The sequence below is a fragment of the Capricornis sumatraensis genome, chromosome 17 (genome assembly GCF_032405125.1).
Source record: "Capricornis sumatraensis isolate serow.1 chromosome 17, serow.2, whole genome shotgun sequence".
Lineage (NCBI taxonomy): Eukaryota > Metazoa > Chordata > Mammalia > Artiodactyla > Bovidae > Capricornis > Capricornis sumatraensis.
The window spans coordinates 68,642,483-68,658,425 of NC_091085.1; the positions used below are offsets into that span (position 1 = coordinate 68,642,483).

The 15,943-nt window shown below is 43.0% G+C and overlaps 1 protein-coding gene and 1 pseudogene across 3 annotated transcripts; one reads left to right on the forward strand and one right to left on the reverse strand.

Annotated features, from left to right (window-relative positions):
- Positions 1–5,262: 5,262 nt before the first annotated feature.
- On the reverse strand, positions 5,263–8,038 carry LOC138093562 (endogenous retrovirus group K member 13-1 Env polyprotein-like; annotated as a pseudogene).
- Positions 7,277–12,293, forward strand: RPL6 (ribosomal protein L6). Of its 3 annotated transcripts, none has more exons than XM_068989777.1 (7): positions 7,277–7,292; positions 8,220–8,453; positions 8,543–8,641; positions 9,981–10,124; positions 10,621–10,669; positions 11,466–11,650; positions 12,109–12,293. In XM_068989777.1, exons 2-7 carry the CDS (start codon positions 8,220–8,222, stop codon positions 12,259–12,261), a joined length of 864 nt encoding a protein of 287 aa, XP_068845878.1. In that variant the 5' UTR covers positions 7,277–7,292; the 3' UTR covers positions 12,262–12,293. The 3 variants fall into 3 exon arrangements, with proteins under 3 accessions (XP_068845878.1, XP_068845877.1, XP_068845879.1); XM_068989776.1 differs by lacking the exon at positions 7,277–7,292 and adding an exon at positions 7,321–7,452; XM_068989778.1 differs by lacking the exon at positions 7,277–7,292 and adding an exon at positions 7,788–7,810.
- Positions 12,294–15,943: the final 3,650 nt, after the last annotated feature.

The following is a 15,943-nucleotide window of genomic DNA, read 5'->3' on the forward strand; positions in this document are numbered from 1 at the left end:
CACACCATTGTAAATCAACTATATTTCAGTAAATATGGTAAAACAAATTCTAGCTTTTTAGACCTGCTGTCATTGAGCACAGGCTGTAGTCTGATTAGGCGATGCAGGCTTTAGGTAATTGTGGAGAAAATGTCCCTGGAAGGTTCCCATCTATCCTTTCATCAGATAGGTTTCACTTTATTTGGGATAAGTCCTTCATCCATCTATGTGCTAAGTCCTTCCAGTCCTGTCCAACTCTATGGGACCCCATGAACTATAGCCCACCAGGCTTCTCTGGCCATCGAATTCTCCAGACAAGAATACTGGAGCAGGTTGTCAAGCCCTCCTCCAGGGAATCTTCCATACCCAGAAATCCAACCATGTCTCTTGCATCTCCAGCATTGGGAGGTGTGTTCTTTACCACAAGCACCACCTGGGAAGCTCATTCATCTATCTACCAGTTCAGTTCAGTTCAGTCGCACAGTCATGTCCGACTCTTTGCAACTCCATGAACCGCAGCACGCCAGGCCTCCCTGTCCATCACCAACTCCCGGAGTCTACCTAAACCCACGTCCATTGAGTCGGTGATGCCATCCAACCATCTCATCCTCTGTCGTCCCCTTCTCCTCCTGCCCTCAATCCCTCCCAGCATCAGGGTCTTTTCAAATGAGTCAACTCTTCACATCAGGTGGCCAAAGTATTGGAGTTTCAGCTTCAACATCAGTCCTTCCAATGAACACCCAGGACTGATCTCCTTTAGGATGGACTGCTTGGATCTCCTTGCAGCCCAAAGGACTCTCAAGAGTCTTCTCCAACACCACAGTTCAAAAGCATCAATTCTTTGGCATTCAGCTTTCTTTACAGTCCAACTCTCACATCCATACATGACCTCTGGAAAAACCATAGCCTTGACTAGACGGACCTTTGTTGACAAAGTAATGTCTCTGCTTTTTAATATGCTGTCTAGGTTGGTCATAACTTTCCTTCCAAGGAGTAAGCATCTTTTAATTTCATGGCTGCAATCACCATCTGCAGTGATTTTGGAGCTCTCCCCCAAAAAAGTCAGGCACTGTTTCCAATGTTTACCTATCTATTTCCCATGGGACTGGATGCCATGATCTTAGTTTTCTGAATGTTGAGCTTTAAGCCAACTTTTTCATTCTCCTCTTTCACTTTCATCAACAGGCTCTTGAGTTCCTCTTCACTTTCTGCCATAAGGGTGGTGTCATCTGCATATCTGAGGTTATTGATATTTCTCCTGGCAATCTTGATCCCAGCTTGTGCTTCCTCCAGCCCAGAGTTTCTCTTGATGTACTCTGCATATCGGTTAAATAAGCAGGGTGACAATATACAGCCGTGAGATACTCCTTTTCCTATTTGGAACCAGTCTGTTTTTCCATATCCAGTTCTAACTGTAGCTTCCTGACCTGCATACAGATTTCTCAAGAGGCAGGTCAGGTTGTTCTGGTATTCCCATCTCTTTAAGAATTTTCCACAGTTTATTGTGATCCACACAGTCAAAAGCTTTGGCATAGTCAATAAAGTAGAAATAGATGTTTTTCTGGAACTCTCTTGCTTTTTCCATGATCCAGCAGATGTTGGCAATTTGATCTCTGGTTCCTCTGCCTTTTCTAAAACCAGCTTGAACATCTGGAAGTTCATGGTTCACAGACTGCTGAAGCCTGGCTTGGAGAATTTTGAGCATTACTTTACTAGCATGTCAGATGAATGCAATTATGTGGTAGTTTGAATATTCTTTGGCATTGCCTTTCTTTGGGATTGGAATGAAAACTGACCTTTACCAGTCCTGTGGCCACTGCTGAGTTTTCCAAATTTGCTGGCATATTGAGTGCAGCACTTTCATAGCATCATCATTTAGGATTTGAAACAGCTCAACTGGAATTCCATCACCTCCATTAGCTTTGTTTGTAGTGATGCTTCCTAAGGCCCACTTGACTTCACATTCCAGGATGTCTGGCTCTAGGTGAATGATCACACCATCACGATTACCTGGGTCGTGAAGATATTTTTTGTACAGTTCTTCTGTGTATTCTTCCCACCTCTCCTTAATATCGTCTGCTTCTGTTAGGTCCAGACCATTTCTGTCCTTTATTGAGCCCATCTTTGCATGAAACTTTCCCTTGGTATCTCTAATATTCTTGAAGAGATCTCTAGTCTTTCCCATTCTATTGTTTTCTTCTATTTCTTTGCATTGATCTCTGAGGAAGGCTTCTTATCTCTCTTTGCTATTCTTTGGAACTCTACATTCAGATGGGTCCTTCAGATGGGTCCATGGCGCAGGAGTGGTGGCTGCAATAGCGCAGGAGCGGCAGAGAGGAGCTACCCCACGTCCAAGATAAGCAAAACCCAAATAAGATCGTAGGCGCTGAGAGAGGGCATCAGAGGGAAAACAGACTGAAACCACAATCGCAGACAACTAGCCAATCTGATCACACAGACCACAGCCTTGTCTAACTCAATGCAACTAAGCCATGCTGTGGGGGGCCACCCAAGACAGGCAGGTCATGGTAAAGAGGTCTGACAGAATGTGGTCCACTGGAGAAGGGAATAGCAAACCACTTCAGTATTCTTGCCTTGAGAACCCCATGAACAGTAAGAAAAGGCAAAATGATAGGATACTGAAAGAGGAACTCCCCAGGTTGGTAGGTGCCCAATATGCTACTGGAGATCAGTGGAGAAATAACTCCAGAAAGAAAGAAGGGATGGAGCCAAAGCAAAAAGAACACCTAGTTGTGGATGGGACTGGTGATAGAAGCAAGGTTTGATGCTGTAAAGAGCAATATTGCACAGGAATCTGAAATGTTAGATCCATGAATCAAGGAAAATTGCAAGTGCTCAAACAGGAGATGGCAAGAGTGAACATCAACATTCTAGGAATCAGCGAACTAAGATGGACTGGAATGGGTGAATTTAACTCAGATGACCATTGTATCTACTACTGTGGGCAGGAATCCTTTAGAAGAAATGGAGTAGCCATCATGGTCAACAAAAGAGTCCGAAATGCAGTACTTGGATGCAATCTCAAGAACGACAGAATGATCTCTGTTCATTTCCAAGGCAAACCATTCAATATCACGGTCATCCAAATCTATGCCCTGACCAGTAATGGTGAAGAAGCTGAAGTTGAACGGTTCTATGAAGACCTACAAGACCTTCTAGAACTAACACCCAAAAAAGATGTCCTTTTCATTATAAGGGACTGGAATGCAAAAGTAGGAAGTCAAGAAACACCTGGAGTAACAGGCAAATTTGGCCTTGGAGTACGGAATGAAGCCAGGCAAAGACTAATTGAGTTCTGCCAAGAGAACACACTGGTCATAGCAAACACCCTCTTCCAACAATGCAAGGGAAGACTCTACACATGAACATCACCATATGGACGACACCAAAATCAGATTGATTATTGCCGGGGTCCAGCCCCAGTGGATCCAGGGAATTCGAAGGTGGGGACGGCGTCGGAGTCTTTGGAAATGACTTAGAAGGGGATTAGAAGATTAGCAGAGAAAAAGAGGCTGAATAACTTGGTTCACATGGAATACCAATCACCACCTACGCAGGCCGCAGTCGTCTTCCCGTTCTCCCGAAGGAGAGGAGGCACTGAGGCCCCCCCGGTCCGATCTTAGAAGCCCAGGCAAAATTAATAGGCTTGGTGGGTACACATGCACCAGATGGGAATTCGGCCAGAAAATAGTAGGAGAGAAAAAGGGGCTGAATAACTTGGTTTACGTGGGATACCAATAAAATTCCAAGACAAGGAATTTGCACCATCTACATTGGGCCACCGGTGCCACTTGAATATCGGAAGGTGCCCCTCCTTGGGCTCCTTCTCGCATGGGCTTGAAAACCGGGGCAAATAAGTAGACTTGGAGGGCATCCACGCTCCAGATGGGAATTCAGCCCGAAAAACGGGGAGCAGAAAAGAATGACATGAGGGAATCAGTCTTTCTGGAAACTAATCCCATTTCTTTATTTTTGGGTTTGCTTATATACCTTTTGTTACACATAGGGATGAATACAGAGTCACGCGGGAGTCAGCAGTCCTGACCTTTATCAAAATCAGGTGCTTCACATAAATGTATAAAAAAGGTACATCATATTCTGGCCATGAGTGAGACCTGCTGACATTTTATGATCCTTTCTTTCTAATAACCAAAAATCTTATTTTTTCCAAGGGTGTTTTCTCTTAAACCAGGAACCACCCTCCAAATAAAGTTGCATTCCTATAGGGTGAGGGTGTAGTGTGTTACAATCAAGAAAGGAATTTATTTAACCCAAGGTTAACAGGATTAATCTTAAAGGTTAATACTTATTTCTCCTATATGTTAGTTATATTCATTATAAGGGTAGGGAACATGGAGACTTAACAGCAAACATCAGCCCAACAAATGAAAATCCTTTCACCAATGTTCCCCTTAAGATCTATTTAGTCTTAAGATAGTGATAAACTTACATTTTTACATAACAAGGACACAGTGATTTATAACAAAGTACAGTGATTTATTACAAAAGAGAAAATCCATTAACTCAAAAAGTCTAGTATTGCTAACATCAAAAACTACTATATTTCCTTTGCTATATTCCAAATACATTGATTAACATATTCCCAGGTGCCTAAGGATATGGAGGCCTGTCGGCAATCATTGACTCAACAAGAAGAAAAAGCCCTATGCTAATTAAGACTCTCAAAATAATCCAAAACTCTCTGTGCTGTTTATGGTTAAGAGGTAGTAAACAATCATGTGGCAAGAGTATGGATAATCCTGTCACACAAGCTAGTCTGTCACCAGAGAGGTTTGACCTGAGACATCCTTGTCCCACCCAGAGCAGGGAATTAGCAGCAATTATTGACATAACAAATGAAAAACCCTTCACCAATATAATTCCTAACCAACCCATTATACTAATAATTTCTAACTCCCCAAAAGAATTTGCCTTTAGTAAGTCTAAAACATCTCGTGCCTCTCAGATTGGGAGGCTATAAACAATCACATGTGGCCGGACGAACCTATACAACAGGCGGGCTAGATAACCTTCAGAGGAGTCTGTAAGCTGAAACACTCTTGTCATGCCCAGGAATTTTTATTGCCTTGGAGCTGCATGTTTACTCCTTCTCCGAGAGAAACGGTTTTGGGGGAGAGCCCCCTGTAAAGTCAGAGGTGTAGGTGAGAGCATAAAACAAACTCTGGTTTGGGGGTTAGATGCTCGGGAACAGGGGGTTTCCTGAGGCTTGATCACGCCTTTGCGTATGCCAAGCCTCATTCCTCAAGACCTTTGCCATGGGCGGAGTTCCTCACGCTGGCCCCCGGCATATCCCCCTTTTTTGTTTAATTTAATCAGGTGCAGGTCAGTTGAGAGCTTCTGAATGCTCTCCCGAAGAATCCTGACAATACAAGGAAGAATGATTATAAGAAGCAAAATTAGAGCACCAATGGCAACATAACTGAAGACATTAGACAGAATCTTTTTTCCAGAGATAAAATTAGAGAAGGTGTGGAAAAAGTCATTAGCAGCTCCAGCAGCAGTAAAATCCAAACGAGAGTGTTCCAAGGTCTGTATCTGATTATGAAGTTTTCCTAAGTCCAGGCCAATGTCAGAGCTGTTCCAAACACCTGAAATATGATTTCTAACCTTTTCCCACTCATAATCTGTCTCGTTTACTTTCAAAGATGTCACGCATATCCACCGGTAATCAGCGTGGCATGACAGCGCCATCTTTAAGAGCTTGCAACTCAGTCCCAATATGCGTTATTGCCTCTTCTAAGGCGTCTACCCTCATCTCTAGTTTCCTGTCTATAATTTCCTGAGTTGCCAGCGTTAAAGAGACATTTTTAGACATAGTATCAACATATTGAGCAGTATGCACCTGTTGAGACAATGAAACTGCTGCTACAGTAACAGAGGTGATCATGGCTATTAAAGCTGATATCCCCAAAATAAGTAAGCCCACAAATCGTCGCATTCGCATCAAATCCTGCAGTTGCTGCAACACAGCAAGACCATAATTGTCATACAAGTGAGTAGTTACAGTTACAGGTATCATAAGATATGGCGGGCGTTTCAACACCACAAAAGAGCAAACATTGTACTGAGGAGTTAAACAAGATGAAAGCATACATTGCTCACAAGTCACTACATGAGGTCCACCCGTGAAATTCATATGAACATTAAGTTTTCTGGAATCATTAGCAAAAAGAAATACATAAGGAGAGGGCACGCAAGCTAAAGCAGAATACGTAGTGTCATTACTCGGGTGTGTTAAAGTGATAGCGGCAGTAGCAGCGAGGGCTCTCCATATTTCTGGCTGCCAAAAGGTTCTATTTTTACTTGTATAAGACAGCATAGAAGGGACAAATTGATTACGATGCCATCTGGAGGCCTTTGCAGCCAAAGATGGAGACGTTCTATACAGTCAGCAAAAACAAGACTGGGAACTGACTGTGGCTCAGATCATGAACTCTTTGTTGCCAAATTCAGACTTAAATTGAAGAAAGTGGGGAAAACCACTAGACCATTCAGGTATGACCTAAATCAAATCCCTATGACTATACAGTGGCTGTGAGAAATAGATTTAAAGGACTAGATCTGATAGACAGAGTGCCTGATGAACTATGGATGGAGGTTCGTGACATTGTACAGGAGACAGGGATTAAGATTGGCCACCGCATGCGAAGAGTTGACTCATTGGAAAAGATTCTGATGCTGGGAAGGATTGGGGGCAGGAGGAGAAGGGGACAACCGAGGATGAGGTGGCTGGATGGCATCACGGACTCGATGGACTTGAGTCTGAGTGAACTCCAGCAGATGGTGATAGACAGGGAGGCCTGGAGTGCTGCGATTCATGGGGTCCCAAAGAGTCAGACACGACTGAGCGACTGAACTGAACTGAAGAAAAATAAATGCAAAAAAGCAAAATGGCTGTCTGAGGAGGCGTTACAAATAGCTGTGAAAAGAAGAGAAGCAAAAAGCAGAGGACAAAAGGAAAGATATACCCATTTATCTATACTTTCTTACTATATAAAATGGTAATGCTTTCTAATGTCTTTGGTAGGCAAAATAAAAGCTTCAACTTTAGGCCCGTTCCCAAAAGTACTCTGAGAATTCTACTAGTCTATAAAATGAAGCATTTTCAGAAAACGTATTCTCCACTTTCGCCTCCTGAGAAAATCAGTCCTGTATACAGTACCAAAGAGGCTGAACTACATTTCCCATAATGCCTCAGACCCGGAAGGAAGTGAAACTCATTCCTTATAGACCGGAAGCCAGGGCCTTAGTTCTCTTTCCCATCTTGCAAGGTAAGAATGGTGGTATGTCTCTTCAGGACTAGATTTCAAGATCCCAATCCTTCGCCATCCTAGCCGAGAGGGTATCAAGTCGACATCTGCAGGGGTCAGACACCCTCGGGACCTTCTGAGAGGCCTCCCGGACGCTTCATTTCTCTCTCTTGGGTTTACGGTAGGGCACGAAGAGGGTGAGGTGGAAGGTTGTAGAGGCTCCGGTTGCTCGCCACCTTCCTGTACTGGGGAAACAGGGCCCTTCCAGGGATTCGTAGCGGACTAGCGGGGCCGCAGGGACTAGAGCGGCGGCGCGCGCTCCGGAATCCCCAATCTGGGTTCCAGAATACACAACCTAGTTAGTCTCTGCCACGTTGTGGATTTGAGGGTGAGGCCAAATGCTGCTTTCCCCTCTTGCCCAGTCCGCGGGCCGGAAGTCGGCTCCGGGGCTTTGCGTTTTTTTCTCTCTGGGCTTAGTTTGGAGTTAGTGTGTGTGTGTCTTCGCCTCCTAAACCGAATTTCTTGAATGAGGCAGTCTGGTAAGAACAGTCCTGAAAGCGAGCGATTTCGAGTTAGAGTCTCGCTGCTTCCTGGCTTTGGAAATTGTTTTGGCCTGTGCCTAGAATTGTTAATTTGCAAAATAGAAATAATGGAATAAGGACCTGTGACATCAGAATATGCAGCGAACACTTAAAGGGCGTGAGGTGTCTTCGGCTCGTCGAAGAGGTTATAGTGTATTGTGGGAGACAACCTAAAAATTACACCATTACGGATGTTGTTGCAAAGGTGGGATTAGGAGGAAGGCCTGTATCTTAAGAGTGGGAAGAATGAAAAGGACGTTTTAGCTACTTGGAGGATGAGAACTTGTAGTTTGGGAGGCCTGTCAGTGTATAGCTATGGGATAACTGGTGAAATGCCTTTAAAAAAAAAAAAAACATGTGTTGGTAGATGGCGGGTGAAAAGGCTGAGAAGCCAGATACTAAGGAGAAAAAACCTGAAGCCAAGAAGGCTGATGCTGGCAAGAAGGCTAAAAAGGTGGAAAAGGTGAAGAAGGTTAAGAAGGGGAAGCCCCACTGCAGCCGAAATCCTGTCCTGGTCAGAGGAATTGGCAGATATTCCCGATCAGCCATGTACTCCAGAAAGGCCTTGTACAAGAGAAAATATTCAGCACCTAAATCCAAGGTAAGGGATGAGGGGAACTCATTGGGCATTTTCTTAAGCTTAAAATGTTTGTCTGCCTCTGACTTTGTGATGTGTTTGTCTCCTCATAGGTCGAAAAGAAAAAGAAGGTTCGTGCTCTTGCTACTGTCACAAAACCAGTTGGTGGCGACAAGAATGGTGGTACCCGAGTGGTCAAACTTCGCAAAATGGTAAGATTTGGAGATCTTAAGTTGGGAGTTGAGTTGTATTTTGTGAGCATTTTTGTGTGTGCTCAAGGTTCTCAAAGTTTGTGTTTACCAGAGGATTACTAATAGAGGGTAGCAAGTTTTGGGTTTATGACTTGGCTTTATTACTTCCCTGGTGGCTCAGAGGTTAAAGCATCTGCCTGCAATGCGGGAGACCTAGGTTCGATCCCTGGGTCGGGAAGATCCCCTGGAGAAGGAAATGGCAACCCACTCCAGTATTCTTGCCTGGAGAATCTCATGGATGGAGGAGCCTGGTGGGCTACAGTCCACGGGGTCGCAAAGAGTCCGACAGGACTGAGCGAGTTCACTTTCACTTATTACTATTCCTCAGCAGAGTTACTTCTCTGCGCTTTTATAAAGCTGGAATAAAGTTTCGCCTCTCGGGGTTGTGAAATTTACCCTGCACAGAGCCTAGAAATGCGGCCAGACCTATAGAACATTTGTCCACTAAAGCTGTGTTTCTTGGCCCCTCTTTACCATGCACAAGACACAGCATTTTCTCTGTGAAAAAGAAAGGTTTGCTCTGATTTCCATTATGGGACTATTCCCAGAGGTATTTCACTCTGCACAGTTGAATATTACTGCTCAAGAGCAAAAATGGCTCTTTGATTTCTTCTTATCAAAGGTTTGTGAGCTGATTTTTCTGTTAGCCATTCATGTTTGTGGTAAAAGCAGAAGTGTCCACTAAAATGATAGAATTAGATTATTGTGAGTTACTTGTCATAGGGTCTGTTACTTGTCTGTGGGGTCTTATTTTTATAATAAATGAACTGGCAGTCTTGATGATCTAAGCTAGTATCTTTGGTTCTATACAGTTTGTTTTTCTTTGTGAATGATGTGGAAGTCATGCATGTTAGTGTGATGTGTGTGAACATATTTTAATTGGAAAACAAGCCTTGGTTTTTTCATAGCATACAGAATGTGTCAGGCCTTTGTTTTCTGAAATGTGGTTTACAGCAGAGTCAGAAACCTTAGAAAAGCTTGAGAATGGCTGCTGCACGACAGTGCATAAGCCATGCAGTACACTAAAGTTTGGTTTGACCCCAGATTTACTTGCTGGATCTTTCCCTCTGCTTGAACACACAGCTCTCTCAGTTTCTACCCTGTGTTCTTACATGAAAAGCTAATAAAGCAGCACTGACCTTTTCTACTTTTAAAATCTTAGAAGTGAAATGCAATAGTGTAAATAAAAGTGTTTCAACTAACTGCAAGACTGTAGTAAAGGTTTTACCTACCCAAGAACCAGCTCTACTGACTTGATTAGCTTACTTTAATAAGTTGGACCTATGGGCTTTTTCTCCAGCCTAGGTATTACCCTACGGAAGATGTGCCTCGGAAACTGTTGAGTCATGGCAAAAAACCCTTCAGTAAGCATGTGAGGAGGCTGCGTGCCAGCATCACTCCTGGGACCATTCTGATCATCCTCACTGGGCGCCACAGAGGCAAGGTAAGTTCAGCTGCCCGGAGTTACTGCATCTGAATACGCTGGCACTTGGGATGGGATTGGTTTGCCTGTGTTAACTGCATCTAGCAGCAGGAGGTCCCATGGGCGAGATGGGATGCTCCATAACAGAACCAACAATCCAGTCCCTAGCATCATGTGTCTAGTCTATAACAGATAAGTGATTACCTTTTCCTGTTTTTGGTAATACTAGTTACAAATCATTCAGGTGTCGCTGTACTCAAAAAATATGTTTGAGTTACTTCCTTAGAATGGAATTGCAGGGATAGAATTAGAGTTGAAGGATATTTATTTTTATTGTTAAGGGTACTGCTTATATCCTACTACTAACCCCTGTTAGTAGTTTGGTATAATTCCTTCCAGAACTGTTGTAGTTATACATAGGTAGAAATTTGCTTTAACAAAGTTAGTCTGTGATTTGATTAATTTAGAAGTCAGGTTTTATTTGTGAAGCCATGTAGCATTTCTTTTTAATTTACAGAGGGTCGTTTTCCTGAAGCAGCTGGGCAGTGGCTTGCTACTTGTGACTGGTAAGTCAGTCCTTGGATTTAATATTCTCTGAAATTTGCTGCTCTCCCCATCTTCAGTTTTGTTTAGAAATAACTTATATGCATCACTCTTAGGAGTTGAAGGTATACAATATGATGGTTTGATTTATTAATATATATATTATTAAATAATTACCATAGTAGACAAGTTTAAAAGTTCTTTCTTTGTGATGAAAACTCTTAGAAACTACTCTCTTGAATTGTGTTTTTAAATGCCTGAAGTGTACATTTTGCTTAGGTGGGAACCTAAGTGGAGGTTTCAGTGCCGTGAGATTCTTCAGCCTATTTCATTGTCTTGTGTACAAATGCATTCTAAGGGAGCAGGTATTTAACTTTATGATAATGTGGCATATCATAAAGTAATTGCCGCCTGTAATGCAGAGTGTTTGTCTGCTAATTCCAAGGAATACTGTACAAGGCCTGTGATTGGTCTGCCACTTGGCCCCAGGATGGAGTTCCTAGAAGTCCTCAGTTTGAATTTTTCATGAGGCACTGGTGATTTTTTTTTTTAACCAACCTGTATGAGTAACTCGGCTCTCTCCTGGTCTGCGTAACTTTAAGATGGGAGGGGTGGTCTGTGTAACTTAAGGTGTGAGGGATGAGGGAAGCCACACCTCTTGAAAAAAGCCTTGGTGCTGGCAGTGGAAAGCAGTTTGGAATTTCTTCTGACCTAGAAAAAAGCTGGAACCTTTGTCAGCAGATAGTGTTTTCAAATCCAGTCAGGTCTCGACCATTTGCTCCTCCTTCCCTCACTCTATCGATCCTCCCCCACCCCCAGGGCCTCTGTCCCTCAATCGAGTTCCTCTGCGTAGAACACACCAGAAATTTGTCATTGCCACCTCCACCAAAATCGATATCAGTGGTGTGAAAATTCCAGACTATCTCACTGACACTTACTTCAAGAAGAAGAAGCTGCGTAAACCCAGACACCAGGAGGGTGAGATCTTCGACACAGAGAGAGAGGTAAGCTGCTATTTCTGTCTTTGCCTTTGGTAACTCTGGCTCCTCTAGTTGGGAGTAAAAATAAATAAGGTTAAGAACTGTTAAAAAGAAAGGCTGTAAATAATGAGTGAGGAATATCTGGGAAATAATATTAAATAATAATAAATGGTAGTGTGCTGGATTCCTAGTTGGCAGCTGGAAGTTCAACTCAGAAGCCTGAGGTTTTGATGAAACTCTGTGAACTACTGTTTTCCTGGGAATTATCGATCATTTTATCCCTTTATATTATATTAAAGTAGGCAAAAGGGTAAAACTGGTTGTTATGTATTAAAATAGGTTATGTTTCACAGCTCTCCAAAGAGGATTATCAGAATTGCCTTCTGAATATCCCCAGGACTGAGTACTTGTGAAAGAGGATTTCTTATGAGGAGTTTGGTTCTTGGGCCGAGTTTTTTTTAATGATTTTTCTTTTTCTTTAGAAATACGAGATCACAGAGCAGCGCAAGGTTGACCAGAAAGCTGTGGACTCGCAAATTCTGCGAAGAATCAAAGCTGTCCCTCAGCTCCAGGGCTACCTCCGCTCTGTGTTTGCTCTCACAAATGGAATTTATCCTCACAAAGTAGTATTCTGAACTTCTTGCAAAGAACCTAATTAAATAACTTGTCATTTCCTTTGTGTCTTTTTTTTTTTGATCTGCCTCTAGGTGTGGTATGACTTATAGCCAACTTAATGGGACATTAGCCTCTATTAAAAAGAGTGGGATTGGGGGCTGTAAACTGCAGAGGAGTCTTTTCGGATAAGCATTCTTAGCTTCCTTAGTGTCTTTTCAGCTTTTTCGCCAGGCACGTACCAATACAAAACAGTGGGATTTCCCCAGTCATCACTGAATGAGTCTGTATGTACTACATGGATAAGAACTGGGCTTTTCAGCTTGCAGACTTTCCCTTCTTTCCAGTTTCTTGTATGCTTAGTTTCTTAAAGCATATATAACAAATTAGTGTAATTAGATACCCTTCTCCCTCGTGTGCAGTACATGCCGTTACACAGGTAAGTGTGTTATGATTGTTCCATAGGAAGTGCTCATCTTTACTGCTGCATAGTGTAACCTTGGCGTCCTGTGGGTATTTGGGTTTCTAGCATTTTAATTAAATAGGTTTTCACTGCTATCTATAAGTAGAGTAGTCCTCTGAAACCTTTTGTAAACTAAAATGGCATAAAGTGAAATTACCTTATGACATATCTTGCTAACAGGTATAAAATGATATAAAACACAGGTGCTCACAGTTCACAGCAATGGTTCTTTACCTGAAATGCTAAATGCAGTTCCCAGGAAAGGAGCTTGGCAATGCCATTCCCACAGCCTAGACACGCCTCTGTAATGGCTTTGTAAAACAGCTGTTTTTCCCCACTTTTCCTTTTTTTGGTTAAAGTAGACTCCGCAGTGGGTGCCTGAGAGTTACAATCTGAAATATGCATACAGATGAGCAAGTACCAGGAAAAGTGCTTAGTCAGAGAACTTATTAAGCCGTTGTGGTTACCCTCATTTGTGTCCGACTCAGGTATGTCCGTCTGTGTCTCACCCATGGACTGTTGCCTGCCAAGCTTCTCTGTCCATGGGATTTTCTAGGCAGGAACACTGGAGTGGTTGCCAATTCCTGATCCAGGGATCGAACCCACGTCTCCCACATTGCCAGCAGACCCACCGAGCCACCTGGGAAGCCATAGGCTGTTCTGGTAAATGGTGCCAAAGTACACTACCCTCCACGAAGGTTGTACCAACTTGAGAGTGCCCGTTACCTTACAGACTCACTAAATGAAGTAGTCAGACTTCAGTTTAGCAATAGGTGAAAAATGACAAGTTTTTTTTTTTGATAACAGGGTGGTGGTGGTAGTTTTGCTGCACCGGGTCTAGTTCCTGAACCAGGGACTGACCCTGGGTCCCCTTCCTTGGGAACGAGAAGTCTTAGCGACTGCACTACCAGAAAAATCTGTTCATCTATTAAGATTTATGAAATATGTTTTAATACTTTGTGTTGATTTGTTTGAACATTCATGTGCTGTTTATGAAAGAAAGTGAAAGTGAAGTCGCTCAGTCGTGTGAAGTCTGACTCTCTCTGACCCCATGGACTATAGCTTACCAGGCTCCTCTGTCCATGGGATTTTCCAGGCAATAGTACTGGAGTGGAATGCCATTTCCTTCTCCAGGGGATCTTCCCGACCCAGGGAACGAACCCGGGTCTCCCACATTGTAGACTGAGCCACCAGGGAAGTCCATGAAAGTTTATGAGAGAGATGGGTAGAATATTCAAGAGAGCAACATAAGAGTCTTGAAATAATCATAAATATGCAAAAGTCATGTGGAAAAAATGTTATCATTTTATTAATATAAAATGTGATTATAAAAATCGCCACAAGAAATTTTTACGTACATTAAAGACTGAGTTCTTTTTTGGTCTCCAGAGCTCTTTATGGTCTTAAATTATTAGTGATAAGAGTTTTTTGTTCATGTGAGTTATGTCTGTTGATAGCATACCATATTAAGACCAAATAATTATTAAAATATTTGTATTTAAATGACAAACCATTCCATGTTAATGCAATATTTTTGTGCAAAATAATTTCCAAAACAAAATGGCATTGTTTCATGGTTTTGCCAATTTCTGAACTTCTGGGTTTATGGAAGACAGCTGGCTTCTCATGCGTGCTTCTACATTCAGCGTGCTGCTGTGTCAAATATGTCCTGCACCCTCTGGACACTTCATTTTTCTCTCACCAGAGAATGAACGTGAAGACAGCGTCTCAGTAGCAACATGGCAAATGGCTTTCACTTCACAGATTCGTTTTAAAATATCAGGGACACCAAGGATTCCCAAATCATAGTTAGTACCACTCTACTAGCTCCTTTGCAAGGTTCCAGATTCTTTGATATTTCTTTTTTTTTTTTAAATACATTTGCCATGCAGAGTTCTGGAGGTCAGAAGTCCAAAGCCAGTTTCAGTGGGTTAGTGTCAAGCCTACGGTAGTGAGTGTCCATCCGTCTCCCGTGACTTGGGATCCCTTCTCCCAGGTGCCCCAGCCCAGGTTCTTAAGTCATATCAGCTTTCTCTGACCCTTGATCTCTAAAAGACCAGTGTGATTACATCCCAACTGGAAAATCCAGGGTATCTCCTTGTGAAGATAGTTTCTCCACTCACAATACTTCTGACACCAAAATGTGTGGATTTTCCCACACCAAGCAATTCTCCAGTTCTCCGCAGATACCGGCTGAATGTCCTACAGTCCCGTTCTGACACAACTACTTGGAATTAGCATGGACCCAAAAATTAAGGCTCAGTACCCAAGACTGCCCCTCACGTCAGATACCAATCACAAGTACTGGGTCCCTGGGTCAGACCCATACTTCTGTTTGAGCTACAAATAGAGGATTCTTACAAATCCATCCTCAGCTTTGATAGTTTGCTATAACGGCTCTCAGCTCAGAGGAACACTTCACTTCCATTCACCAGTTTGCAATAAAAGGTACAACTCAGGAAGCCATAAATGGAGCAAAGTAAATAAGGGTGGTGCTGGGAGCACTGTACCCTCTCTGGGTATACTATTTCCAGCACCTCTTGATATGTTCATCAATCAAGAAGCTCATCAAATCTTATTCAAGAGTTTTACATAGAACTTGGTCACTAGCACTACCACCACTTCCCTGCCTTTCCTTAAGTCTGGGTTGGGCTGAAATTTCCAGCCTTCTAATACCTTGGTCTTTCTGGTGACCATCCCTATCCTGAGGCTAGGGGCTGACCCTAAGTCAGCTCATTAACTTGGGTGTGGTCAAAAAGGGGCTTCCCTGGTAGCTCAGACCATAAAGAATCCACCTGCAACGTGGGAGACCTGGGGTCAATCCCTGGGTTGGGGAGATCCCCTGGAGAAGGAAATGGCTACCCACTCCAGTATTCGGGCCAGGAAAATTCCATGGACAGAGGAGGCTGGCAGGCCCTAATCCATGGCATCACAAGAGTGATCAAAAAGAGCTCCTTACAAATAACAAAAGATACTTCCATCTCTCAGGAAATTGCATGGGCTTCAGGAGCTCTGTGCCAAGGACCCAGGACAAAGACCAAATATATTTTCGTGTTATACTGCCTTCCCCACCTTGAGGTCTTTCTTAAAAAATCGTTTATTTATTTGGTTGCATCATGTCTTAGTTGCAGCACATGGGATCTTTCTGGTGTAGGCTTCTGCTTGTGGCTCTTGGGCTTAGTTACCCCCTGAGGCATGTGGGATCTTAGTTCCCCCACCAGGGATCTAACCCGCATCCCCTA

Bases quoted from the DNA above. Each gene is read 5' to 3' on its own strand.
- RPL6 (XM_068989777.1), top strand. From the start codon at position 8,220: ATGGCGGGTGAAAAGGCTGAGAAGCCAGATACTAAGGAGAAAAAACCT. The intron at 8,642-9,980 runs GTAAGATTTGGA...CTTTTTCTCCAG, and splicing joins TGGTCAAACTTCGCAAAATG to CCTAGGTATTACCCTACGGA. The intron at 10,125-10,620 runs GTAAGTTCAGCT...TTTAATTTACAG, and splicing joins CTGGGCGCCACAGAGGCAAG to AGGGTCGTTTTCCTGAAGCA.